General features: G+C 37.0%; 4 protein-coding genes across 6 annotated transcripts in view; 1 reads left to right on the plus strand and 3 right to left on the minus strand.

Moving 5' to 3' along the window:
* theg (theg spermatid protein) overlaps positions 1-4,347 on the minus strand; it is a 9,257-nt gene extending 4,910 nt beyond the window's left edge. The window contains exons 1-3 of the mRNA XM_024266074.2: positions 4,231-4,347; positions 2,789-2,861; positions 395-518 (exon numbers count right to left, since the gene is read on the minus strand). Coding sequence (XP_024121842.1) covers positions 395-518; positions 2,789-2,861; positions 4,231-4,264 — 231 coding nt within the window. The 5' untranslated portion in view covers positions 4,265-4,347. The remainder of the gene's footprint in view (positions 1-394; positions 519-2,788; positions 2,862-4,230) is intronic.
* Positions 4,348-5,365: 1,018 nt separating this feature from the next.
* LOC112142587 (SH2 domain-containing adapter protein F) lies at positions 5,366-13,521 on the minus strand. 3 transcript variants are annotated; one of them, XM_036209978.1, is made up of 9 exons: positions 13,465-13,484; positions 13,320-13,388; positions 12,074-12,323; positions 11,784-11,885; positions 11,474-11,636; positions 10,491-10,742; positions 10,246-10,423; positions 9,609-9,728; positions 5,366-6,646 (listed from the first exon to the last, which is right to left on the minus strand). In XM_036209978.1, exons 3-9 carry the CDS (start codon positions 12,317-12,319, stop codon positions 6,460-6,462), a joined length of 1,248 nt encoding a protein of 415 aa, XP_036065871.1. In that variant the 5' UTR covers positions 12,320-12,323; positions 13,320-13,388; positions 13,465-13,484; the 3' UTR covers positions 5,366-6,459. The 3 variants fall into 3 exon arrangements, with proteins under 3 accessions (XP_036065871.1, XP_024121820.1, XP_024121829.1); XM_024266052.2 differs by having other exon boundaries at positions 13,320-13,520; XM_024266061.2 differs by lacking the exon at positions 11,784-11,885 and having other exon boundaries at positions 13,320-13,521.
* Positions 13,522-14,014: 493 nt separating this feature from the next.
* yju2 (YJU2 splicing factor homolog) lies at positions 14,015-17,170 on the minus strand. Its single transcript, XM_024269092.2, has 8 exons — positions 17,018-17,170; positions 16,701-16,801; positions 16,169-16,313; positions 15,935-16,069; positions 15,677-15,858; positions 15,422-15,569; positions 14,632-14,803; positions 14,015-14,548 (listed from the first exon to the last, which is right to left on the minus strand). Exons 1-8 carry the CDS (start codon positions 17,039-17,041, stop codon positions 14,460-14,462), a joined length of 996 nt encoding a protein of 331 aa, XP_024124860.1. The 5' UTR covers positions 17,042-17,170; the 3' UTR covers positions 14,015-14,459.
* Positions 17,171-19,282: 2,112 nt separating this feature from the next.
* LOC112146482 (cocaine- and amphetamine-regulated transcript protein) lies at positions 19,283-20,445 on the plus strand. The gene is made up of 3 exons (XM_024272329.2): positions 19,283-19,492; positions 19,666-19,746; positions 19,862-20,445. The coding sequence occupies exons 1-3, from the start codon at positions 19,358-19,360 to the stop codon at positions 19,967-19,969; spliced, it is 324 nt and encodes a 107-aa protein (XP_024128097.1). The 5' UTR covers positions 19,283-19,357; the 3' UTR covers positions 19,970-20,445.
* Positions 20,446-20,468: the final 23 nt, after the last annotated feature.

Below are 20,468 nucleotides of genomic sequence, written 5' to 3' on the forward strand. Positions count from 1 at the left end.
CATGTTTTTTTTTTCAATTCAGTTTAATTGAAACAACTTTAATTATCTCCAAGGGGCAATTATTTACATACATACCTAAGAATAATTGTTTACATATCTATGAATTTGATTTGAAGTCTTAAAAATGTTGAGGGATTATTCAGGAAAACATAACAATTTTACAATTTTTTCCTAATGTTATGGAGATGAGAACATTTTTTATGTGCAAGTGCATGATTTCTTTTTTCCTTTTTGACCACTAGATGGCATGATGGATCAAACAAATCCTTTTAAAAACTTTGGCCTTCAGTGAACCAACTGGATAAACAGTTGCCTCATTGGGATTTGTTTACCCATCACCTTTTACTCCAACAAACTCTGATGGCCTGATGACCTGATGGCCGGTGGAACTCACTGGAACTGGGAGAGGCCTGTCTGGCTGCCAGGCAGAAACGGGGGATTTAGGGTTAGCCAGGTGACACAGCCGTTTGGATGCAACAGCCGTGAGAGCACGCTCACTCACTTCCCAGAGAGACAGTCTAAACAGAAGGATTATGCAACAAACAAGACAGTTAGAAAACAGGAATGATGTAAAAAACACACACACACAAGGAAAAACGAAAAAATTATGCAAAAAAGCAGTTTGATTTCTTCATCAATTTGTAAGAGTGAGGTCGTATGATCACTTATATGAAACTGGAGCTAAATTAACTTTGGTCATGGCAGGCGTTCAAGCTGTCATCAACTCCATTAAGCTTCTGCAAATGTCAGAATCATTTTTTTTTTTTGCAAGATCTGGTAACCATAGCTGACTGCTCAATATCTTTGACTCATCCATCAAAAGTTCATCATCAGTCAAAAATCCTCTTGGATGAGTGTTATATTGTTTCAAGAGATACATTTTTTGCTCAGATGCCATGATTTAACTTCACAACTTCTTAAAATGCAGTAAAAAATATATATTTCTGGATGAAAATAATCATTCTGTATATTCAGGTCCTAATATTTAGAACACACATTGTTGTAGTATCTGACCAACAGCAGGAACTCCAGGACACAGCACTGACCTTATAGGCTTTAACGGTAAGCCACACTACAAAAAACTGAACCTTATGAATTAAAAAAACTTATTTTTAATATAAAAATGCTGTTATTTCTGTCTTGTCAATAGTAAAATAAACTAAGTTTGAGAAAACATGACTTAGTGACAATATTTTTTTTCTCCTAAAATAAGAAATCTTGTTAAAACCAATTTTTTTAACTTATTTAAAAAAATCTTGCATTTTTGGACTTATTTCTAAGAGGTCTATTTTTGCAGTGATTTGTCTCTATTATTCTGTCAATCACTCAGCAAAAGGATGTGAGATTCTTCTGTTCTTCATGCTGCCTGGCAGAGAACCCAATTTCTTTTGATGATGATGATACATGATAACACGGCATTAGCAAAAGACTACTTAAAACAACCATTAAGTCTTTATTAAAGCCAATACTAACATGCAACACAATAAAAGACTAGTGGATGAATTAGTTAGCTGAAACATATTCATTCAACACTCCGAACAAAGAACCATAGTGATATTATTAAGGGTTTAAATATTTTTAAACTATGTGGTTAATATAAACAAAATGATCTATAATTGCATCAGGCAATGTTTATTAATGCCATGTAATGCATTATGTAAGGTTCAATATTAAATATTGGTTAACTGTTTTGATTGATTTGATTTATTTATTTTTCCAACATGCCAATAACAATTCAGCAAAAAAAACATAATTTAAAAAATAAATCAAAGAAAAGAAAAAACATCTTGAAAACATAACATAACAATAGCACGAGAACATTTCAAACAAAACTTGAGCATGTTGGTGAAGGAGCGGGCAGAAGCCGAGCTTATTAAAGCCCGCCCCTTTTACTTTTCCTGTTAGTTTAACAACACATTATTGCCAGCATGTCATCAAAGAAAATAATAATTATAAATAAATCAACATTTTCATTATCACCACCATTCTTAGCATTGCTTCACACTTTTAGACAAAGATTACATACATTATCCTTAGATTCCATACCCATCCATCCATCCATCTTCTTGACCGCTGCTTCCCTTTCGGGGTCGCGGGGGTGCCGGAGCCTATCCCGGCTACTGAAGGGCGAAGGCGGGGTACACCCTGGACAGGTCGCCAGTCTGTCTCAGGGCCGCAATCACTCACACATCCACTCTCACATCCACACCTAGGGGCAATTCAGAGTCGCCAATTAACCTATGAGGCATGTTTTTGGATGGTGGGAGGAAGCCGGAGTCCCCGGTGAAAACCCACGCATGCACGGGGAGAACATGCAAACTCCACACAGAAAGGTCCCAGCCGGGATTCGAACCGGGGCCTTCTCGCTGTGAGGCGAGAGCGCTAACCACTTGCGCCACCGTGCAGCCCGATTCCATACCCATTGGTGGAAATGGTGGAAGATGAAGTCTGTCCCTTTATATTGTCTATATATACTGTTAACTAAGTGATACATGATAACACTATATTAAATGGTTAATTAATGCTTAGTTATTGTGCATTAACCACTGTTAAATGAAGAGACCCTTATTGTACAGTGTGATGTGATGGTTTAACAAACGTTTTTTTTGAATTAGGTCAGGTTAAAAATGACCATTGGAAATGTAATTACCATGAAGTAAGACTCTGAAATGTTCTGTTTAATAAAACACTTTGGATGTTCAAAGCTTACAGGCAGTTTAAGTTGTGTCTGTTATTTACATAATTTGAAATCTTTGATGAAGAGAACAGCAATGTTAGCCGAGCTTACCTGTCAGGATACCTGAGCTGATTGAGTTTGGGCTGAGCAAGCTGCTGCATTCTTATCGTCATGGAAACGGGGGCTAACGAGAGAGAGCACACTACCATGTTACACCTATCTACCTAATTACACTCAAATAATGACTTTTTTTTACAGAATAGATTGCAAGAACACATTATAGTATCTTATTCTTAAAACTAGTTCATGGTTTTTATTGGAGCTGATGTTAAAAGACTGATAAACATGTATTTTCCAGCTCATGTGAAATAAAATGATTTACCTTTTACATTTCCTTAAATTCTATAAAAACCAGAGGTTCTAAACTCTAAACTCTGGCAAAAATGAATCAAAATGAAACTATTAAAATCCAGATGTGACTGAAGTCAACTTCAAGAAACTCAGTCAAATGATTAAAAAAAGTGTTAGTTGTTATTGGATAAACAATAAATTTATGATACATTTTACATAGTTTATGAAATAAATAAATCTTCTGAAAGATTTTAGATTTATCAAGTCATTTTTACAGTAATGCACATTATTCTGAAAATTTTTAGCCTGGAGGCCGTTTGGCAGATTCTTTAGAATTAGATTTTTTGAAACTTACCAGCAATGGGGATCATTTCAACAGCGAAACATGTCAAACTTGTATAGCTCTAATCCTTTGGTTGTAAAGTCCAAACAGAACTTTGTTAGGATTTAATTTCTTATTAAAAATTGAAATTGTGAAAGAACCATGAATAATACATTATCAAGTAGTTTATTGGAACATGTTTATTAGGGTTTTAAAACTGTTTTTAACATTTTTTTTCTCAGTTAATATAAAAAAAGAAAAATCACTTGAGCTATTTATGCTTTTTGTTGACAATATTGATAAAGCACAGCAGGATTCACTTGCAAGTGATCCGAAATGCCTGTTTTGGGGCTTGTTTGGTTTGCAAAAGAGCTCAGATGAGCTTTCATTTTTGCCAAACAAAGTAGATCAGAGAAAAGTCTTGTACTAACAAAACAGTTAAAGCAGCGTCACAGTGGAAATGCATACAAATACAAACCTACAGCAGCCGAACCATGTCAATTAAATAATGCATTTAAGCGGAGACAAAGTTTTTGAGGCATAAAATGACCCAAAAATTCAAAACCTCAAAAAAACCAAAACCAGATTATGTGCAGAGCTGCTTAACATCTCAAACAGGTCTGATAGTAAACTTTATGTGGGCCACATTCTGTGACTGTCCAAACCTCTTTGGACCACATAATGTTGCTCTACTGATGCACCCCTTTACCCCCCACTGCCTTTTACCCCCCACCGCCTTTATTTACAACAACATTCAAGACCTCGTGCGTAAATCCCTCTAAAACTGCCGTTTGTCCAACATGGAATGATTAAATATTATAAGTATTATAATAAAGCATAGTATTTATGCAAAACATTTCATTTAACTCATCGCTCTGACCTGCTTTGCAGCTGTCGTTGCTTCTTGCTGACATAGGTGCTGGTTGCTATGGTAACTGGTGTCGGGTTCACAAAGATCCTCTATAACAGAGGGAGCTAGCCTTGCATTCAAGTTTAGTCCAGGTTTTGGAATAAAAACCAAAAAAGTGACAAACAAATAAAAATGTATATGCATTAAAATATATATATATATATAAATATTAAGCTTATTACTCTTAAAACTTAATTATCTCTAAAGATAAAGGAAAAATAATGACAAAACTTTAAATTTGATAGTGCAACACATTATTTTGGTCAAAATGTTGATATTCTCCATCAAATTAATGACAATAATTACCAATCTTAAGGTCATTGTTCCAAAAAGAACAATCTGTTTCTGTTGTGAAAGTTCCCCCCCCCCCAAACTAGTGTTTTAAACTTAATAAAAGTAAGGGTGGCCATAATGGAGAGCGATCAGAGGATCACAGATTCGGTTTCCACTTTGCCCGCTAAGGTGATGAAGTGTCAGTGGGCGAGACACTGGACCCCACAATGCTCCTGGTAGCTAAGGCTGTTGTTTATGGATGGATGAATGGGACAGTACAGCACTTAAAGCAAAGTAGAAATTGACTACATAAATATACAGCATTTACCAAATGTAAATAATTTTAATAAATCAAACAGTAAATCTGTTTTCCTCTTAGAAACAAAATCAAAAAGAGGATTTATTGGATTGATCATGGAAAAAGAAAATACTAAGAGTGTGTTAACAAAGGGATGCTGGGACATCAACACAGTTACTTTCGCACCAACAACCCAGTCCACAAGTCAAGGTGAATTTCTGCTGCTCTGCAGAAGATATGTCTTAAAAAACGATAGGCTTCTTGATTTAGGCATAATCATGTTAAAAAAAAAACCACTAGGAATGAATTTACAATAGAAAAAATATATAGATGGAGTGGAACTTTTAAGCTGACTTTGTTAAAATTGTAAGAGCAAAGTTTACTGAACAAATGTTTGTGTTTGTTTTAACTCATCAACAGTAATTTAGGCTAGATGGTGCAGACATGTTCAACCTGTTATGGCAATTCCCTTTAAAACACATTAGCAGCTTTGTACCAACATTGTGCCAAAAGAGAGAAAAAAATCATGACTCAGACATTTTAAAAACAGACTTTATTTTAAGACAACATTTAGAGTTCTTATAAAACAGCACAGTAAAGAAACAATCAAAGCTTATTTATCATAAAGCGACAAGCTTTTAGGGGGAAAAATACTGCAATTAATTGTCTAAACTAGTATTGCTGGATTTTGAGACTCGCTGAAGGTCATGTCTGACACAGGTGAGCCCACGGAAACACTCGAGAACTCTCTTAATACAGGAGGGGTCAGGGATCTTCATGATGCAAAAGGCTCCAACAATGGTGTTCAGAGTACCGCTGCATCTCTACGCAATCTTCCTCATCTCTTTTAACCTTCTGGAAGATTTGCATTAAAAACAACGCATGTGAAATGGGACGCAGCTGTGTTTGATAAAGGTTCTTTCAAGACACTTCAGGAGGTTTTACCACCGCAGTTGCTGGTTTTTGGGAGTCCACGTTGATCAGAAAGCAACAACAACAACAAAAAAAAGGAAGTTTCAGTGACATTACCATTCACATGAGCTCTCCTTGTGGAGCTGTCAGTGTACTTACTGGTAGAACTGAACGGCAGTGAGATGTGTGGGAAACAAACCCTAAGGTCTCACCAGGAGTGATCATGCCGGCGTCATGCTTTACATTACCCAACTGATCTCATCCGTCAATGTCATCCCAGCAGTTTCTCAAAGATGCGAATATCAAGATTCTCATTGGACACGCCAGACTGCATCAGTATGGAGATGCGACTGCCACTACGTCAGATTAACAAATAAAAAGGTTCTAGAGTAAAATCTCCTCAAACAAGAAGAAGAAGGCCACATGTAAACTAAGTCAGGGTCTTTGCTGAGATTTCGAGGATTTATGCTGAAAGGTAAAAGTCAGAAGAAAGCTTCATTTTGGTTACCTTTTAACCATACAGATCTCTTCATCTTCAAGTTAAGTTTAGAAGTTTACCTGAACAGGTAACGCTTTTGAAACCTTCCTGATAGCACACTGAAGATATAACTGTACGCCAGTGAAGCTCAACCTTGCACAATCACTCCTGGTGGGGTCTAGGAGCGTGAATGTGTGATTTTCAGTAGCACCGGAAGGAACCGTGCAGCAGTGTTCTGTCAGAGAGTTTGAACGATGACCGGGTACATTAAGGACATGTGCTCCGCTCCTCGGATGGGCAGCTTGTGCGTGGTGTAGTGGTGGATGACCTCGGGGATGGAGGAGAAAGGAGGACTGTTCTCCCCAAGAACATAGCGGCCATCTGCCGTCCGGGTGAACTTCATGTGCATGAAGCCGTTACAGCTCCTGAAACGGGAGAAAGAGATGACGGACGAGTCTTCTTTCTCTGAGAACCAAAAGCTTGAAGAACACCCCCAACTGGAAGATGATAGTTCCTTTGTATTTATGGGAAAAAAACTGTTAGGTTTTTGAAAAAAAATGTAGATTTTGAAAGAGGATTATTTATATGAACCCTTCCTATATGTTTGGATTGAATACTTTCAAAGCCTTTATTTTTGATTGATTTAAACGTCTAAAATATTGTCAAAACACCAATTTGCAACCTTAAAATACATTTTTATTTTGAACTTAAACTGATAATTAGAAAAATGTAGAAACTATTACAAACAGAAAATATGTATTTGTGATTCCCACACTTTAGATGATTCATTCAAAAACAATCTATTACTTCCCCTGCGGAGGTTGCTGAAAAAAGAAGTGACAAACAACGAAATGATGAAAGGGAAAGGATTCCAATGCAAACATAAATTTAATGAATGTTAAATGTCATCTAGATGATGTGTTTCAACATGATTTACTGCGCAAATTCATGCCAAAAAGTAGGTTTTTTTCCCCCAAACCAGCATTAATTCCTTTAATTTGATTTTTTTAATCCCTTCTAAAGTCAATAAAAGCACCAGACTAATTGCTCAGTCTAAAATGTATCATTTTTTTTTAATTTTAGACTATTTCTGACTCCACGTTTTCACATTTTTTTAACTAATTTGATGGCCGTCAGGGTGAATGAGATTTTACAGCATTAACAGTCATCATATTTTCGTTATATTTTTTGACAAATTCTCACTTTTTTAATCGATCCTTCAATGCGCTACAGTTATTGTCGAATGGATTACATGGATTTTTTTTTAACATGTTCTTGCTAGTTCTATTTTTCTTTTATGAGAGTTTTTCTGTAATGCAAGTTATTCAATCACTGCTTACTGAAGATGCCTGGCTCCAACATTGTGAAAAAAATGGCAAATAAATTGACTTCATTTCACTGGAGCCGGAGGTGTATTTGAGATCATGCCGGCGGACGCAGCGCTGCACAGATCTCCTGGATTGCGGTGCATGTAGGGTAGTTTTGACTCAGATGTCATCATGAAAATATCGTGAGAAAGAGGCGGGTCATGCTGGAAATCTGGCTCTGCGCTGGCTGCAAGCCAGCTGCCCTGAAGACTACAAAACAAGGCATTGTGGGAAATGGTGTCCTGTCAGTTCTTGCACTTTGACGGGATGCTGATCAGACGTGACTGGCGCAACATGAAGCAAATCTGTGTATTTTGCAACTCTTTCTGGAAAGTAGTCGTTGAACCTTTCCTGTTTTGTTCTCCGATCGTGTCCGGATGATGCGGTAGAGATCTCTTTCAGAGCCGAAGGCTGCTCTTCCTCCGGGGTTCACCCCCCTGTTCGGACCCTCAGAGCCTCCGGAGCGCGTGAAGCCAAAGAATCATCCTCAGTTCTTTAAGAGGAACTGTCGTTATTATTTATTCTCGCACTCCAAAAATGACAGCTGTCAGCACGTTAATGCCTTTTGCATTTTACTTTTTCTTCGCGGCACACATCTTCTTCTCTCGTGCACATCCCCACCCCCTCCTGCAACGTGATAAGCTAAGACGGAATCAGCCAACCACTGATGTACAAATAAACAAGTTTTCAAATCATCTGCAGTTATGTGTGTTATTATTGCCTTTAAAAGTTAACTTTAATTTATTTTTTATTTATTTCTCTGGGACAGTACACATTCAATTATCCCAGCGGCTATTTTTCCTTTATTGTCCACGGACAGATGTTAAAAATTAATATTAAATATATGATAGTAAAGATCATACTATAAGGAGAGACACCCACAACTTCCTGTTCTCGTACAGTCTTGCTGTCACTTTTATCTCAGGCACCTTTCCCCACCCCCGCCTGCAGCCGCCTGGTCTCGCTGACGATCCAGGCGAGGCACAAGTCATCTCAAACACAACTATTGTACTTTCTATATAAATTGCGAGTTATCACGTGAACCTACGGGAGTTTGAGTCTCATGAGGTCTGCAGCAGAACTGCAGCCATCCGTGGCCAATGAGAGTCCTCTGCCATAGCTAGACCGCTCCGGTGTCCGCACCGGAGTCAGACTGGATGCAGTGTGAGCCCGCGGTCACTCTATGAAAAATTCCAGCTTTCGCCCCCATCACAGCACAGACACTGCAAAAATCAAAATCTCTACCGACCTGCTCCTTGCTGCTGATGCCAGAGTCCTATCGATTCTCCTTCTTCTCGACCTCAGCACAGCATTCAACACCATCTCCCAGTCCATCCTCCAGCATGGACTTTCCTCCATCGGCATCGCTCACACCTCCCTTAACTGGTTCACATCCTCGCTGGCTGCTCTCAGTTTGTTCAACTTCACTCCTTCCGGTCCCGGCCCTCACCAGTCACCTCAGGGGTGTCCCAAGGCTTTGTCCTTGGCCCCCTCCTTTTTTTTATCGTATATCTTCTCCAACTAGGAAGCATCTTCAGGAAATTCAACATACAATTTTATTGCTACGCCGACACCACCCCAACTTTACCTGTCAACACATCCCTCTTCTCCTCCAGTATTATTCCTCCTCCTTCACACAAAGCTTTCCTCTCTGAACTTAAACCTCGGTTTTCTCAACTACCTGCAGCTCAACAACAAAGAAAACTAACTCCAAAAGTCTATTTATTCTTGTCTGCAGCCAGGTCCCCCCCTCTTTTCCAGCTACATTTGAACAGTGTCTGCTTCAAGACAAGTCTGAGCCTTCATCCTGCCGGTGCACCCTGTCCTATTAAAATCCTTGTGCTATCAGATAATTCTGCAATAAGAAGTTATATTTTTGTGTACATATTCAGGGAATCTGATTTTTCTCCACTAGATTGTTTGTTGATAATGGATTTGAAGACTTTCACATTCGTAATTGGTGTCTGTCCACCAGTAAATGTGAATAAATGATATCATTAAAGTTTTTTTGTATTATTACCTGAGGGAAAGGGAGTAGTCATTGCAACAGGTCTGGCTGTTTCTGACCAGATAGGAGCTCTCCTTGCACAAAGTCAGCAGAGATTCGGCCTCCGACCGGCTCAGGGCTCCATGGTACCATCTGCAAGCATTATTGAAAAAAAAAGTGTAAACTTTAAGCCTTGAGACTTATTTATTTAGGATGTTGCTTTATGAGGAAAGCAAATTAAATGCACTTACAGGTAAAAATATCTCAAACAAATTATTTTTTCTACTCCGTATTGCTTTGGTTAGTTTCTGTTATCTCATGAAAAAAGTTATAAAATGTGTGAAACAATTGGTACCAGTTTTGAGGACTGAAATTTTATTCTTTTTTAAATTACTTTCAGTTTTTTCATGTCAGATAGTTTAGAGATATTTCCCATTAATGAACGCTGATGCAGATAGTTTCACAGTAAGACTAGAATATGAAGATTTTCTTATTTAGTTTTTCGTGTTATGACCTTCACAGGAAAGAATTATTTGCATGTAACATCTGAGAATGCTGGGAATTACAGTGGCATCACGTGAGACAAGAAAATGAAAGCAAATGTTTGTTTATGAACCATTTGAAGGATAAATCGGTCCCCTCACTCCAAACTTCGAAGACATTTGCTTACACTTGCTTTTCCAGAGGTAGGAAGGGGTCCACTCTCTCCCCCAGGACAGCAGGAGTGTCGCTGCAAAGCCGCAGGGTCGCAGGTTCGGGCGTGGCAGTCGAAGCAGCAGCAGTTTTGGCTAGTCTGGATTGTTCCGTTTGTCCTCGTGTGCTCTCCCTCTGAGCTCCTTCAAACTGAACTGTACCCAAACAGAGATCGTTTAGGGTTAAAAGTCTCGAGAGAGGCAAAAACAAACATACACTAACCTGCTAGAGCTTTTGAGATGTTGTCCTTCTTCCACTCCCAGGGCTGGTCGTACTCGTCGGCCGGCCTCTCGTCGTCCTGAGGCAGCCGGCTCTCCCTGCTGTCCAGCGGGCTGAGGTCGGCCTCTCTACTCAGGGATTTCTCCTGAGGAGCTGCTCCTCTCTGGTGGCCCCTCTTCTCCTCGTAAGGGTTATCATAAAGCTGGCCGCCATCTCCACTTACAGACATGTTGGTCATCACACTGTGTTGAAGTTCTGCGGGAAATAAAGTCCCATTAGCTGTTCTTCACATTTGACTCAACCCCTGGGGGAGTGGTGACCTGCAGACACAGTCGCACTCGGGTACAATTTGGTGGTTTAATCCCCCAATTCTACCCCTTAATAGTGAGGTTCCCTTTAAAGTCTTTAGTATGACTCGACCGTGGATTTTGAACTCACAATCTTCCAGTCTAATGGCAGATACTCCACCACAAGGCCGCTGAGTTGGTATACAAAATACAGCAATAAATACAAAGTAACTTCATCTAGTTCACATCAACATCCAACATTACAAAAAGTAACTTCTACTCTGTCTGTTTCTAAGAATATGGAAGAAAAATCTAACTGAGATGAAAGCATGAAAACAAAGATCTGCCAAGAATTGAGGATTTATGTAGATTCTGCAAACTAAATGCAGTTTGGAGAGCAGACACGGCACTGAGGACATTGACTGACAAGGTCTGCAGCCAATCAGAATGCAGAACACGGTGCACTGTTAGAAAACAAAAGATAGAATCTGCAAAACAGCAAGACTGCAAAAGGTAAACCTCAAAAGAAAATGTAATGTAAACGATGTAAACATTTCACAGACTTTTACAGTTAAAAAAAATGCTACAAAAAGACAAGGAGAGACTAATGATACCAACAAGAGTGTGAAACATTCTGATCTGATCTGTATTGAATCTCTTTTCATCTGACTTTCCACTGCTAACGCTCTGATACTAAACCTGAAATAATTCGCTGGGCCTCGAACGGTTCCATGTAGCTACAACAGTCTGTTGGTGCGGCTTTCGGCTCCCAGTTTTGTCTGAGCCTCGGGTCCGGTCGAGCATCGAATGGATCGGAGTAATCTGTGTCGCTGTCTGATGCTACTGGGGCAGAGGGAACGACCTAGACGTGGGAATAGAAGGCATCATGGGAGATCATAAAAACACAACAAAAGACCAAAAGCATTGTGGTTTTTAGCAGGAGGGTTAAATTAAGAATGAAGAAAATAAAATAAAATGAGAAAAAAGAAAAAAGAAAAAGAGTGCTTACAGGCTCTTCTTGAACAGTCACAGGACTCAAGGGAATTTTACAGCGCCCAAACTCCTGAGAGTCCACTTTAATTAATCTGTGTTTTGGAGAGACGACTTTCACCTGAATAAAAAATGTAATTCAAACTAATTTAGACTCAAAATACATTTGTGAAATGTGTGGAAGACACATGTATGCACATTAAACAAAACAATAAAATGATAAAAGTAGTAGGTAATAAATGGCCAAAAAAAGTGATGTTTAGTAGATTAACTGAAAAATGTGTGAGTGTTAAAATCAGAATGATATACCTCCAGACCATTAGGAAGCACTGAATCTATGGCAGGGAGGGAAGAAAGGCTTAACGTTGCATTGCAGGGGCTGAATCCACCATTCTGGTGCTCCTTATCAGAGTGCTGGTAGGGATCCTCAAAGTCCAGAGCCTTCTGAGCTCGGTAGGCCTTCACAATTTCACTCTCTGTGTAGTCTGGCCTGGGGGGCTGAGGGGGATCACGTCTGCTGCCAAAGTTCAGGTGGTCCTTCAGCCACTTTGCCATGGATCTGGAAATATGAGCAAATCGGTTGAATGAATTAACCAGAATATGCTTTTTTTTTTTTTTTTTTTTTTTTGCATTTTTCTCATATTTTAGCTCAAAAAGTTAAATATTGTTTGCAGAATTCACTTAAACTGCATTTGCACAAAGCTATAAAGGATTCTACAAGGAGAAACTCAATTGATAGAAGCATTAGTTGTAAATAATAGAGCTAAAACATGTTTAAATTGAGTTTTATGGCATCCAAAAATTAATAGAAAAACATTAGGTTTAATAGACATTTAGAAAGCAAAGAAAAAATGTCTGAAAACACACCTAGTACTAGATGACAGTGATTAGTAGTGGCTGGAACTGCGTAACAGTTTTAATGTCACTTTTTTTCTTTTTAAATAGTTTTTTAAACCTTTTCTGGGTTAATTGTGCAACACACATTTCCCTGCATTAAAACAAGCAAATGACATGTAAACTGTCAAAGCATGTAAATTATACTTTCTGTGCAATTTAATAGGTCATGTGGAGCAATACGCTATAATTGATAAGATATTTCTGCTCCCTCTGCAAACAGATCAGAGAATCACGTTAAAACAGATGAATCAGTGGTTGCACCACTACCTAAAACTTTGCTGCATCTAAAAAATATTTGACGCTTGAATAAAATTGAAAAACAGTTTGTTTTCAATTATGAATTTAACCACAACGTTTTAATCAATAAACATATAGAAAATTCAGCTTTCTGGCCTCCAGAACTTTTCTTTCAAGGTTGAGCTAAGATTGCTAATCTTGCAAAGATGGCTATGCTAGCTATCCAAGTTAGCACAAACAACAAGTTGCAACGATTCTGTTCGTTTCTGCGGTGATGTAGCATTTCTAGACCACATATCCAATTAAAACTTATTCATAAAATTGTGTATATTCCCTTGCATTTAAACTATCGTTAAAATAATCTGGTTTGCCGACAACAACGGCCCTACATTACAAACCTACCAACTGCAGTTGAACTCACCCAGTTTCTTTGCATCTATGAATCCCCGTTGCTGTTATAAAATTTCAAATTATTTTATAATTCGCGCACCTAAATTTCAGAAAAGAGGAAATGTATTATCTTTAAATTCATTTAAACTACCAATTTCCGACGTGCACCTTCTAACATTTTGTTTTAGTGGAAGATTCCTACTATCCAAGTGTTATTACCGCCGCCTCCTGGTCAGGAGGAGATAATGCACCATTATAACAGGGTGGTCATAAAAAGCTAAAATTAGTTATAAATTATTACTTTTTGCCAATTTATACATTATTTTCAAATATTATATTTTATTACAGTCAAGTTTCATATAAGTAAAATGTGTGGCAACCATATTTTTTTAAACAAGCCCATTAAAAATATGTAACAAGACATAGTTCATCTTTTGAAGTATTACGAAAAAAGTAAGAAAAGTTAAAAAAAGGTGTGTTTGTCCATTTTTTGCATTGATCAATATTACAAAATCAAATTAAATACATTTTTAATGCTAGATATTGCAGATAAGATCAAGTAAAACTACAATTTAAATTAAAAAATAGTCTCAAATTTGTGATTAAAATACATTAAGATGCTCCTATTATAAATAAATAAAAAAAAAATAAAATAAAAAAAAAAACTCGATCAGACCAAAATTTTTAAAACATGAATGTCTTCAACACCAACCAACACACAACTCGTTTGTATCACACAAAGCAGCATATTTATTCACCTCTATTGGACTTAAAAGATTCGGGGAATCACAGTTAAGTTTGAAAATATACACAAATTAAAAAAATTAAAACGTTTGAAATATACAGCACTCAAGGTATAAAGAACATTTTTTTTGATTAACTGCTTTCAATAAATGCGTAGGTTCATTTGGCAATTTTTTATACAGAAAAATATAAAGGTACAGCTTTTTCTAAATTGAATTCTGAGACAGATCTGTTCTTCTTCTTTTGCTCTACGTCGGCGCTGGAGTTGCGACGTCGTCGACCCCAAGATCTGTTCTTAACTTGCCTTTCCTTTACTTACTAGAGAAAGCTGTATAAAATGATAACAGGCTTAATTAAAATGATTACTGTCTATTAAACTGTACATATGTTCTTTTCAGTGTTTGTTTTTGCATTCAGGCCGCTTCCATCATTCTCCATCACTGCTGTCACTGCCGGAATACGCCCCCAACAGGCTCAGAGATGAAGATCCATTTGGAATTGAATTCACTTTCAAATCTGAAAACAAAACCAGAAACTCAATGACTTTACCGTTTTAAACACAAATGCCTCATCTGCAGAAGAAGATATTATTAATTTACCTGTATGTGAAGTGGGAGCAGCATTTGCCTCTTCGGTGGCGGGTTTCTTTAAGGTGTCTCCTGGTTTCTTTCGCACCACCAGTGAACTCAGTGACCCTCGAGCTCCCAACGTCCCGACACTTCTCTCCCAGGTTTCTACTTTAGCCTTTTTCACTCCAGAAGCTGAGGATCCCTGTAAAGAAGAGTTCAAATTAACTCATATTCTGGAAGAAATCAAATCTAAAAGACTTATTCAGAAAATGAAAACAAGACCAAACTGGGATTTCATGCTATGGTCACAATACAACTGAGGAGGCATCGGCAGAATCTTTAAGACCATGACCACCAGGCGGCCACCTTAAACGTGATTCAACTTAAGAGAAAAAAATCGTCCGATCGCCCTAAATATTTTGCTAGCCACCTAGTATGTAAAAATGCCACTGCCAGCTTTCAATTACATATGCCACAGTGCAGCTAAATTTGCTGAAAAACTTGCATTTATGTTTCTGCATGGTGGCATTTTGGGATATGTGACAGTAGTCTATAATTTATTGTGCAATGACTGAGTGGAAAATGGTGTAGTTTCCTTCTAAATTGGTGATGATATCAAGCGGAAAGTGAGAAAACAGAAGAGGACAAAATTGGTTACCAGGTGTCCTCATAATCTGCATATATTATAAACATGTTCAATCAATACCAAATCCTCAACACTAGCTTTACATTTGAAATTAAATGAAAAAAGACAAACAGATTATAGATTAAACAAATAAAACAAAACAGAAGACACACATTAACACATTTCTCGACAAACCTCGGTTTCAGGTAGTTTGTCAGAGGTGAGGATGTCAGTCGGTTTGTCTGAATTGGACTTCTTCAACTCACTCCTGCTCTCCTCTTCTTTCTCTGAATCAGAGTCCGAGTCTCTGAGTCTTTTCACAAGAACCCGCTCCAACATCTCTCTGTAAAACAAAAACCAACAACTTAGTTTGTTTTCTTTTTCCCGCACAGAAAGCAGACTTGCTCTGGAGACTGATAATTCTTCTACGAATTTATAAGACCGGCTCACTTCGTCTCACGCTCGTCCTCTTCTTTCTGCCTTTCCTTTTCTCTCTTTTCAATTTCTCTATATTTGTCAATCATTCCCTCAAAGTCCACTTGGGCCTGTCTTTGGTTCAGTTCTTTCAGCTCTTGCAGGTTCTCCATGACCTCCATCTCCATCTTGGAATCTTTGGTGCGATTCTCCAACACCTGCCAAGCAATCAAACCCACATTTTTAACATTCTTTGGAGTTTTAGGAGTAATAAATGGATTTAAAAAGACAGACCTTCATGGGATTGTTCAGCTCCTCATCCTCCCTCTCCTGTTGGATCCTTTTTTCTTCTTCTTCAATAAGTTTTTCCGCCTGGAAGTTTCGTGTTGCCCCGTGCTCCATGGCGTAGTCTGTGTTCTCAGGGTCAGTCTACAATTTCAACATTTGAGAAAAGATAAAAAATTAGACTAAACAATAGAAAACAGTAGCTTTCAAATTTGCCAAAACAAGTTATTTATTTACGCTTACCTTAAATGTGATTTCAGCAAGACACCGAGTGCATTTGATGTAGAAACGGAAGATTGGCAATCCCATATAGAGCTCGTTTTGCACAGTCTCTTTTCGTGCATTAAACTTCTTACCCTTGTAGATGTATTCACCACATGTTTTGCACCTGCGGACAGACAGAAGGGTGACATTTAGTTAAGATCATCGACAAGTTCAGCTTTTGAAACAAATGTATTTAATTATTTTTATTTTTATTTTTTTTACATCTGAGCATAAACTGAAAATGTATGTTTTAACCCCCTTAGTGTTAGTTTAGTTTGAATGTAATTATGTCTGACAAAGCTTTAAATGAACATTTAACTTTCTTGTGTTACTACAAATAAATAAAACTAAGATAACAAATAAACAGGATTTCCTGCATTAGCATAACAAACAAACAATGCTGGAATAAAAAAAAAACTGTATTAACAAGTTAAAGTTGGAAAAACTGAATTTGACCATAGAGAATGAGCATTGTTCATCCCCGAAACTCAAGAATAACAAACAAACAAACCTCATGTTGAAAGGAGCCATCAATCGGACCACATATTGACGATCTTTGGGGAGTTTGAGTTTGGGGATTTTGGCTGGATCAAAATCCGGTGGGTAGTATTTCTGCGAAAGGCAGTTTATTAGCATTATTTTTGCATCAGGATGTCACAAATGACCAATAGAAATAGAAAAACATTCATCAGTAGCGTAAAATGCTAAATAAAAATCACAAACATGCTTCTCTTAACATCTCGGCTAACCGTTTTAAAGCTATAAAACTTCAGTGAATCGACTAAAATACACAAAAATAAATCATATCTAAAATGTTTATGTACTTACATTCAAAACTTTTCTTTCGGACATTGTAACTTTTTTAAGTTAATCAAAATAAACAAAAGAATGAGCAAGAAATAGACCGACGAAGCTTCCACGGAAGAAAGCTGCAGGCTTAGGTTCCGGTTATACCAGCTTTCAGTTTCCGGTCAACAGTAATATGATACTTCCCCCGTGTGGTAAAAGTGAGTAATTACAACAACACATTTACACCGCAAACTTGTAGTTAAAAATTGAGTAACTTTCTATATTTAAAAGATTTTAATGCAAAAATAAATTTGATTAGTGTTACAAAGAAATACTATGCATGTTTAGAGTGCTACCCTGAGCTCATATTTACTCTTAGAGTTTATTTAGTAACCACATTTCTCACAGAAAAACTATATGCTAATAAATTCACATTTAATCTTTCACGTAAGAAATGCACGATAAAATGAACCAATGTAATTTTATTGGGAGTTACAGTTAAGTTACATTTTATTGTGTGGCATTTTGAAACCCCAAATCTTTTTTTAATGTAATATCAAAATATTTCTTGAGGTAGATTCACCCTAATGAACTTAAAAAAAAAAGTCTTGCTAATTTGAAAACTACTCTTTGTAATTGTAATTCTACTTGGCATGTTAATCTATTTTATTTTTTTGAAGAGTATAGAATGTTCTGAATTAACTAGTAATTATTTCATTCAAAATATTATGAGTTGCAAATGTATTCTAACCTTTTTCATATAATTGGTTCAATTTTGAATCTTTAAAATACTGTATTTAACAAAAAAGCGGCCGTACTTTATGTGATTTTAAACTTGAAAATAGATGTGTTCATTAATGATCAATAAAGGCAAAAAATATGTTATTATTGTTACTATTGAATATAAATACAATACATAAAAATGTAGCATGTCATATTTCATATTATTTATTCCCTTTTTTTTATTAAGATGTTACATTTTTGGGGGGAATTTTGTTTTACTCTATGCTTATTCATAGTGACTCATTTTTGATTACACAACCAATCTTTGTTTTTCCTCTTCAATAAAAAGGATATAATCTAATTTAAAAAACAAACAATTTTGCTGGTTTTCTTTTGTTCACTTTTCTTTTTTTGCAAAATAAAAATAGTTTACGGAAAGAAAGCAAAAATACTTTTTAATAATGATACCACCATGCTTTTTTTCATTCAGTAATTACATTTTCTGTGGCTACGTGAATGTATTGATAGCACAAATGACTTTACAGTTTAATATTTTAAATTTAAATGTATAATGTTCCGGTACAGGAAGTGACATCGTTGTTTGTTCTAGCAGATTTAACATGTATGTTATAGTGAACACGAATGTTACAGTTTGCACATTGTGGCAGTGAACTGGAAAGGATCACATTTAGACAGTGGAATGATTATTTATATACTTTTCTATTTGCGTTTTACCTGCATGACACATGTTTTGAAGTCACATTTATTAAAATAATCAAATCTTGCAAGCATCAAAACAACATAATGAAATTCTCTCAAATTTCATTTTAATCTAAATATTTTCACCAATTCATAATGACTCAATGACTCTTTAGTCTTTTCTCATCTCTGTCCACGTACCACTTTTATAGGATCTGTTGCATGGATTTCAAGTATGGGAGTCATTGCTGTCGTCAGAGGCTGTCTTCTTGAATCTGCCTTTTTAGGAGACATTGGAAGAGGTCATGACCCCTGTGGAGGCCTCAAAGGTGTACCATGATGTCAGCGGTGTGTGCCCTCTGACACGCTTTGGTGTGCAAACCGAACCCATCAGGCACATGTTCCTACATCCTTTAAAGGGGTGTTGGAGGTGGGCTCAAGGTTATCCACACAGGAGGAAATTGGATCTTGAGTACAGGTTGGTGTCAGTGAGGTTGGGTGGATTTTAATCAAAACTGACATAAAATAACAAGAAGAGAAAAATAAAGCTGCACATTTTTAATATAAATACACTTCTAACTTAATAGATTCAAATGAACAATTCTTAAAAGTGCTTAAAAAGTGCATATTTTAAAAAAAAGTTTTGTTTCATATCTTCAGTTGAACAAAGGACAAAGATCTATAGTGTGGTAAACACATTATATTGAATGTAAATTCACCTTTTGCCACCTTGGTTTCAGCCTGTTCTGGTGCTGTCTTGTCCAAGATACAAAGGTGCTGAGCGATGGTCTGAATAATTTAGAAGCTGCTCCTGCAGGTCACAATGTCTGCTGCAGCATCTGCCTATAAAAATGGGACTTCTCTGGATAAGAGGATCTCCACAGGACGCGTGACTCCCACTTGTCTCCACAGAGTTGCAGAAACAAGACCCCTCCCTCCAGGTTGGTTTTCAGAACCATGGTCAGCGCGCGGACGCTCCTCCTCGTGGTCACCTGCAGCTGCGCCTACCTGTGGCTCACCCGAGCCGAGGACTCCTCCCTGGAAGCGCGCTCGCTGGATTTTACTCTGAAAGCTCAACAAGAGAAGGACCTGGTGAGAAATGTGTGACTAAAAATGTGACTTTAGGGTTAAGTTGATGGATAATTTTACTTGTTTAATCTAGAATTTAATATGCTAAGTGGCCCAAACAATAACTTTTTAAAAGAAAAGTATTTTTTGGTTGAAATTTCAGGAAAACTAACATATCGATGCTTTTCATTTTGCAGATTGATGCCTTGCAAGAAGTTTTAGAAAAGCTGAGAAACAAAGAAATGCCGTTGGAGAAGAAGCTCGGTTGGTTGCCTTCAGTAAGTAAAAAAAAACTTATGGAAAAAAAGCTACATTTCATAACAGACAAAACAATTATTAGCACTAATAGTTACTTTAAGCAAATTCTTTGTTGATTTAATGTTGTCATTTCAGTGTGACGCGGGAGAGCCGTGCGCCGTGCGTAAAGGAGCGCGCATTGGCACACTATGCGGCTGTCCTCGAGGGACTTCCTGTAACTTCTACGTCCTTAAATGTTTATAAAACAAAACAAACTACGAGAAATAAGGAAATATATTTATTTAAGAGTTGGAAAATAATTAATTAAGCCTGACATAAAGGGTGCAAAACATAAGTAATTCTCTCATGTAACATTAGAATCATATAAACGCATTTTTGGAGCAAATTTGGAAATATTTCAGTTTGAAAATGGAATATAACAATTAGGATTCAACAACTCGATTTTTGGAAAAAATTAAAAGTATTTAACTTTTTCGTGATATTTAGTGAAAATCTGGAGTTTGTTCAATAGAATACCAATAATTAAAACATCAAGGAGAATTATCATGATTAGCACCCTAATGTGTCATAAAAAAGTAAAATGTTTTATGCTGTAAAATGAGAAGGTTGCACGTTATGGTCCTTACATGCACATTTTGACCCTAATTTTAGTCGTAAATGTTGTTTTATTCATGTGTATATCACAGTGCGTTGATGATTATTAAAGGTGAATATTCTAATGATAGTTTCTGATTATATTTGT

The sequence above is a fragment of the Oryzias melastigma genome, linkage group LG22, assembly GCF_002922805.2.
Source record: "Oryzias melastigma strain HK-1 linkage group LG22, ASM292280v2, whole genome shotgun sequence".
In the NCBI taxonomy this organism is placed as follows: Eukaryota; Metazoa; Chordata; class Actinopteri; order Beloniformes; family Adrianichthyidae; genus Oryzias; species Oryzias melastigma.